This window comes from Triticum dicoccoides, chromosome 3B (genome assembly GCF_002162155.2).
Source record: "Triticum dicoccoides isolate Atlit2015 ecotype Zavitan chromosome 3B, WEW_v2.0, whole genome shotgun sequence".
Classification (NCBI taxonomy): domain Eukaryota; kingdom Viridiplantae; phylum Streptophyta; class Magnoliopsida; order Poales; family Poaceae; genus Triticum; species Triticum dicoccoides.
Window position 1 is genome coordinate 790,827,143 of NC_041385.1, and position 7,591 is coordinate 790,834,733.

At 43.6% G+C, this 7,591-nt stretch overlaps 1 protein-coding gene across 1 annotated transcript; it reads left to right on the plus strand.

Moving 5' to 3' along the window:
• Positions 1-5,432: 5,432 nt before the first annotated feature.
• LOC119280054 (nascent polypeptide-associated complex subunit alpha-like protein 1) lies at positions 5,433-7,181 on the plus strand. Its single transcript, XM_037561050.1, has 4 exons — positions 5,433-5,639; positions 5,768-5,924; positions 6,632-6,750; positions 6,846-7,181. Exons 1-4 carry the CDS (start codon positions 5,433-5,435, stop codon positions 7,179-7,181), a joined length of 819 nt encoding a protein of 272 aa, XP_037416947.1.
• Positions 7,182-7,591: the final 410 nt, after the last annotated feature.

Here is a 7,591-nt window from a genome sequence, read left to right on the forward strand (position 1 = left end):
TGCTAGCTTTTTGAGCAAATAAAAGAGTTACTTATTTGATACAAAATAAAGGGAAACGTTTGTGGCTGGTACGCCGGGAGAAGATTGGGCCGGTGGCACACGACACATGCGATGAAAGAGAGATCGAGCGCTCCCTGGTCCTCTCACGACGACGTATCCTGCGGGACCCGCGCCCTACCCCGCCCTGTTGGTGCAATATCTGCCTACCTGTGTTTTGGAGATTATTGATAGAAACAGGTATGGAGTAATTTGTTTGCTAGTGCATACAGAGAGAAATTCCATACAAAACCGAAGAAAATGTTGTCTCAGGTGCTAAGTTCGAGGAACTTCACCGGAGTATATCTGCATTGAGAAGAATGAGCTACATTTGTTGAAGATATGAATGAGAGAAGATTGCCGTGAAGGAATTAACCCCTCGAAAGTTTAATGCCGCAACAAAGCATTTGGTTCTGTGTCGTCCGAAGAAATTGACTGCAGCGAAAGGAAGTCGAAGACAAATTGAAGACATAGTATTCTTTTCATCTTTCTTTATTTGTTCATTTGAGTCATAGGACATCCGTACTATTAAGAGGGGTATAGGTTCTTGAAGCTTACGATCCTCTGTGATACTTAGCCCAAAACCTATGGAAGATGTGGGAGATATCTCTTTATGCTCCGAATGATTACCTGGCAGCAGTAGACATTGTTCTTCGTGCTGCAGGAGATATGTTTCGGACTGAGGAGTTAGCATTACTTGCTCCACAAGTAATGTTACCGTTGTGCTCAAATTCTGACCGTTGGACTCGTGTCGTTCCGTCATTGGCTGCTCCTTGTGTCCAATTTGGTCATTTCCCATCAGGGAAGGCTGCAGCTATAAATAGCCACCCCACTCCAACAGTGTCCGTGGGCTACTCCACTTAAGATTTCTAAGAATATTGATTTGAGCAACTCCTCTCCGAGTGATTTGAGTTTAATATCCACCGAGTGAAAAAATCAAGAGCCCAAACTTAGACAGTGGTTTAGCATCGTAGTAGTTCTGAGTTAGAGTTCTTGTACCTATTACTCTTGAGAGCTGCGAAGTCTGTAGACATATAGGTTTCTGCTCGAGTGTTGAAGAGTTGTTGTCTTCATAAAGCAAGATCTTCAGCGGCCAAGAGTAATTGAGGTTTGTGAATGTCGACCGAAGGTTTGGAGATCACCGACAAGGATCTACCACGAGTGCACTACGAGGGAAACGCCTAGCAGTAGCACTGGTTTTTGGGCTAGCAGTAGTGCGGGAGACCGCGCTACTGCTATGACGCTACAACTAAAGGGTAGCAGTAGCATTGGTTTACCCGCGCTACTACTATACCTACTTAGCAGTAGTGCCTCTTACAGAAAGCGCTACTAGTAGCTACTTGTAGCGTGCCTCTCTACCCGCGCTACTACTATTATTACGTATTCTATTTCTTTTTTATTTTATGTCGTATTCATACACCATTATACAAGTTTCCATACAGTAGAAATTTAGTGATTTTATTTACGTCATAATGAGTTATTACATCATTGGGTGAAAGAACAGCGAATTAGTTTCAAGTGGATGGAACCTAAGTGACCAAGTGAAGGATTAGCGTGCTAATCCATGACTTGGTCACTTATGATCCATCCACATGAAACTAATCCGCGATTCTTTCACCCAATGATATAATAACTCATCATCATCATCATCATCATCATCATCATCATCATCATCATCATCATCATCATCATCATCATATCATTAATAAATTATCATCATAATACATCATTGTCATAAAAAAACTCGTCATGATCATCATTTTCATCCATGAGACATCATATAACAACTTGGTCACTAGTCATAATCACAACTCCTCCTCCTCCTCATCATCAAGTCTAACACATTGTAGCACATAATAACAACTTCTCGTCATCATCATAGACATAATCAACACTAACTAATTGTTCTTAGTACCTAGGAACTACTCCTCACTCCTAGGTAAAATACCATAAAAGAGATAAACTAGTCCATCTCCATAATGGAGAATGGAGATAAACCTATCTCCAGCTTGTGGCTTGCGCACATTCATGTTATATCCAATTAGTGGCGTGTGCACATTCATCACTTTGCTCCATTCATTGACTTTGAGCCTTCCATCATTTGAAGAAATCAAGTATGTAGTATGGTAAGCCTCCGAAGGAGTTGGTCGTAAGCTAACCATATGCATATAACCTTCAATAAACAACATGTAAGGCACAAACTCCGTCGGGAGCCTCTGTTGAAAAACATAATAGTAACATATATATTGTTAGCAATGTACGTAGTTTATATACTTAAGGAGAATATATGCAATAAAGTTACCATCATTAACAAAATCTTACCAAGTTTTTGCCAATGAAGTTACCATCTTGCAATTTATGGACTAGTGGCACGCACCGAGTAAAATTTGGGAGGATAGAGTGATTTGTTTTAAAGGCCTCAACATCATCTATGAATGAGACAAGATAACCTTTCTCCTCACAATTAAGCTTGGAGTCATAGCCATATTATGTCCTATGTATAGCCTTCCGACTATTTTTGGAAGATAAGAATAAGCTGACAATTATAAATAAAGATGTTTAGTATTGATGAACACCAAATATTTTTAAATTAAAGATATAAATTACTTAATGTAACAAATTAGTTTGACACTCTATTTAGGCAAAACCGGAGGCATATCCACATCCACCCTGATGTCGATATAATCATCATCATCATCTTCGGGACAAATATCAAATGTTATTTGCATACCCTCGTCAAATCCATATGCCTTGGAGAGAGCTTCCTAATTAGAGCAACCAAAATGGTAGTGATTGACCGCATTGTACAGCTTAACCCGAAACGCATAACCATGTTTAGTTCTTAAGTGATCCCTCCTCGTCTCCATATTCTCATAGTCTTTGAAACCGAGCTTCTGCAATACATATGGTCTTGCATGGTACGGGATGTACTAATCAAATTGAAAAAATTTAATAAATTACAGGCTGAACAAAGGAAGAACCTGTCGCACAAACCCCGGTCAGCGTAGCAGTAATGGCACTCCGGGATCCTATCGTCATCAGACATCTACTGTGTTCATAATTGAAAGATTAAACTTCTGTATATTCATCATGGGTTGATTTTCGGTTTGTCAAGTCTTCCTTGAAAACTCTCATCTCACGTGGTGTATATGGTGGGCACTCCCCTCTGATATATTCGACCGTCGGTGATGGTTGCTCCTCCCTTCGTCCCAGAGTACATTACACCAAATTTTGTAGCACGCGGGAACGAAGGAGAAGCGACCCGCACGGTAACAATCAGGATTCTTCATCTCTGATATATTTGACCGTCGGTGAAGGTCACTCTTCTCTTCCTTCTAGTGCATTACAAAGTTCTATCATGAGAAAGAAGAGGAAGAGATACCCCCACAACAATAGTCGGCATTCTTCTTCCTCATATATGGTGGACACTTCCTCACTGTTTTTTGACTGTCATGTATGGAGTCCCGACCGACTTAAAGTCAACCCAAAATGTCATTTAATGCTCTTTCTAGTAAATCCAAGGCACTCAATATTTCCTACATTCTAGAACAAGCCATGCTAAAATTCACGGAAAAATCCAGCATGACCTTTGCTAAAAAGGACATATCAAGTGCCTGAAATTTGCCAGAACAGAAATTAATCAACATTTCGGCAAAACATAGGCCATGCGGAGGTGTTCCCTGCAAAAATAGGCCACTTGGGCAAGCACATATCCTATTTGGCTACATCATCATCATCGACATCAACAACATGGGGATTTGGCTGCTCTCACCTCAAGGTCGAAGGGGGTCGGTGACAGGGACAACGACGGGGATGATGCAGGGGCGCTCCTTGATTTCTGCAATATATCATTTGGTTAATAAGATAACTAATATTTCTTACTAAAAATTTCCATACTAATTTTTTGTACTAAAAATGTATGTTACTAAATTTCTCATATGGCTTTTTGATACATTTCTATATTGGAAAATTTGTATACCTAAATAATTTCTATTCAAAAGACCTAAAATTTATGTTACTAAATTTTTATACCTACATTCAAATTACCTACATTAGTTAAGAGAAGGGATGGAGGGAGGGAGGGAGAGGAGGGGGAGGAAGGAGGGAGGGAGGGAGGGAGGAGTGGGAGAGGAAGAGGTGCCTCATTGGCGGTGGCGCGCCGGTGATGAGCGACGGCGGCGGGTGACGGTGACGGCCGGGTGGTGTAGCGCCGACGACGGCGGTGGGTGGTGGCACGCGAGCGGCGGTGGCGGGCGACGGTGACGGCCGGGCGACGACCAGAGAGTGTCTTGGAGTGAGAGTGAGAGTGTGGTGAGAGAGAGAGAGGAAACATGCGGGATGGGGTATAGAGATAAGGTGGTTTTAGTAGTAGCGCGTTTTAGCAGAAAGCGCTACCTACCGCTAAACTACTTAGCAGTAGCGCGTATCAGGGGAAAGCGCTACTACTAAACTTAGCCTAGCGGCAACAGTGGGACAATTTTAGTAGTAGCGCTCTTTGTCCTTGCCGTGCTACTGCTATGTCTATAGTAGTAGCGCCATCTCCGGACACGCGTTCCTGCTAAGTATCAGTAGCGCCCTGTTTTATCCAGCGCTACTGCTATGGTTCTGTTTATAATGTTTTCCCTATTAGTGGTGAAATCAACTGGAGTCTGATCAACTTCGAGTTGAAGGAGAATAGGGTGAAGAGAGTTTATCTTCCGTGTTATGTCACAACCCCTCCAACCAGACGTAGCCCTTTGGCAGAAGGGTGAACTGGTCTACCAAATCTCTCTATCGCCATCGAGCACCACTGGTTCAATTTTCTTCACTGCAATTCCTTTAGCCGTTTTCATTCGTGCTCTGCGACGATAGTTTGTCTGATCAATCATACTATGTTGCATATCATTTGATCTTGTATCCATCAGTTATTGTTCGATGCCCTCAGTATTGCACTACATTCATTCTCTTATGCTATCTTTGCTCTCATCTTCATATGTGTTGTGATTAGTTACCTCATCATAGTTGCTTATCCCATTTATGCATCACATATCAGTTCTAGCTCTCTGTCATGATAGTTTACCTGTTGGCATATTGCATTACCTTCATTATCATCAAGCCAATCGTATACTATGCTCAAACCATTATTGCATCTTACCTCGAAGATTTTGTCCCTCAATAGTATACTTGATTGAGTTATTATATACAGTACCTGATTTCCGCTGTTGTGTTTGGGATCAGTTCAATACTTTCGAAAGAAATTTTGAATCTCCCATTCACCCCCATCTGGCCGATATATTCTCGGTCCTTACACGCCCCCCTTCTTACCCATCCACGCACTCATCTATCCTCTGCTTCCACTGTTTCTCCCCCACACAATCTCGTCTCTTCCTTTCCGTCACTTCTCCCCTTTAGCTGCCATGACATTTGCCTGCTCCAGCGTGTGTGAGTTCGCGGCCACAGAGCAGGTCCGAGCCCGCTACTACGAGCACCTCCAGAGCCACCACAAGAAACACAAGCTCACTGCTGGGAATGGCCCATGTTTTGCGACCCTGGCAACCCTCATCCCCCTCCATCACGGAGCAGCCATGGAGGAAGAAGATCTGCCTGATATTTTATGCCAACCGGTTGTAGCTTTTTGGATCTTTTCCTGAAACCACCGCTTCTTTGCATCTTTTTCCTGAAACCACTGGTTCCAGCATTTAAAATCACTGGCTATAGCATTCTGTTCAGCTGATTGTAGCATTTTATTCAGCTAGAAGCAGCACCCAAAAATGCTACGATCAGAGTTCGTATTGTTGGTCATCGACGCTTTTTGCTACAACCGCTAGCGTGTTTTGCTGCCATGGTTGTAGCATGTGTGGCGGTGTTGGTCGACGACATGCGAAGACTTTTTGTTGCTGTAACCGAGGGTCTGCGACAATTTGTGCTACAACCAGCATGGGCATTTGCTACAACCAGCAATGTTTTTTGGTCGAACTATGTTTATTCTTTGCTACCACACAATTTCTGATTTTTTTATGGAATCAACGCCAAATTGTTGCATTTTTTGCTACCACTTTCGTTTTGATTTGCTGGAACTGGCTCCATTTTTTGGTACTACGAGCGTTTTGGGGTTTTCTGGAATCATCTCTAGTTTTTCTACCAAGGCGAACCATGGCGGCGTTGCCATTGATTTTGCTGGGGGGCGAGGTGGGGGGAGGGGAAGGAGGGAGGGTGGGCAACACCGACGAGGGGCACACAGGAGGGTACTGTCGACGGCCGGGGAGGGGGGACGCGTGCTGCACGACGGCGACGAGCATCGGCAGCGAGGCAAGCCGGAGGAGAACTTCGATCTGTCAGCGGGAGGGGCGGGGGCACAACCTTACCCAAAGTGCCAAAACTAAGATCTTATTCAAAATTCCAAAATTGACAATGGATACCAAGAATACATGATTGCAGTCACAGTTTCTGTTCAATCATGCTTGCGAAAAGTTCAAGTGTTGTATGAATGTTACACTTTCTATTTCTAACGGTTACCGATAATAATTCACAAAGTCAACTATGTTAGTTGTAAAATTCTGGGGTTATGCAAAAATTTGAAAATCTGACAGTATGCGCCTGTGCTTTCTGGCACTAGGAGGTGATGCTAGTGGAAGATCTAGGAGTGAGAAGAAGTGCAGGAAATCCATGGAGAGGCTTGGCATGAAGGCCATTACTGGTGTGAGTAGTGTAACTATCAAGCTGCAGAGCAAGACCGTGAGCATCTTACCCACTTCGGCCATTGTTCCCTGTAGCATAATTACATGCTGGTGGCTGTCGTATTTTCGTAACATCTCTCAATACTATTGCAGGCTACGTTTGTCCTCTCCAAGCCAGACGTCTTCAAGAGCTCGCACTCAGAAACCTATGTCATGTTCGGGGTGGTCAAGATGGAGGACATGGACGCTCAGCTGCTGACAGAAGCGGCGGGGAAGTTCAAGGCGCCGGGACCGGGCAGCGTCATCTCAAAGGGTGAGCCGTCCGTGGCAGCAGCCCAAGACGACGAGGAGGTCAACGAGACGGGCGTTGACAACAAGGATCTTGAGGTCGTGATGGTGCAGGCCTCTGTGTCGAGGTCCAGGGCTTTGAAGGCGCTCAAGGCTGCAGATGGTGACATTGTCAGCGCCATCGTGGAGTTGACTAACTAGGTGATGATAGGTGGGGAGTCACTAATCAGTCTTAGTCATGTCATCTTGAATGTTGCAGTTGCGGAATTGGAGGCTGTATGTCTACTCAAACAGGTTTTTGAGGCGTTTTAACATCTGAGGACCAGCAAACTGCTTGCTCTTATGCGGAATTCTGAATCTGCGGTGCCAAATTTTGCTACAAATGCATGTCACTCGTGTTTCAGACATTGTGATCCCAACTATGGCCATTTTGAGATTTTGAGAAAACTTAAGTTTGTTTTGCTAGATGGATCCAAACAAGCTTAGGACGACAAGAAAATATGATTGGACGTGGATACTTGTGACACAGATGAACAGTTCGTTTTTGTTTGTTCGGATGTTAACTTTTCGGGGTACCAATACTCTTTTGCCAATTCATTTTGTTGGCAAAT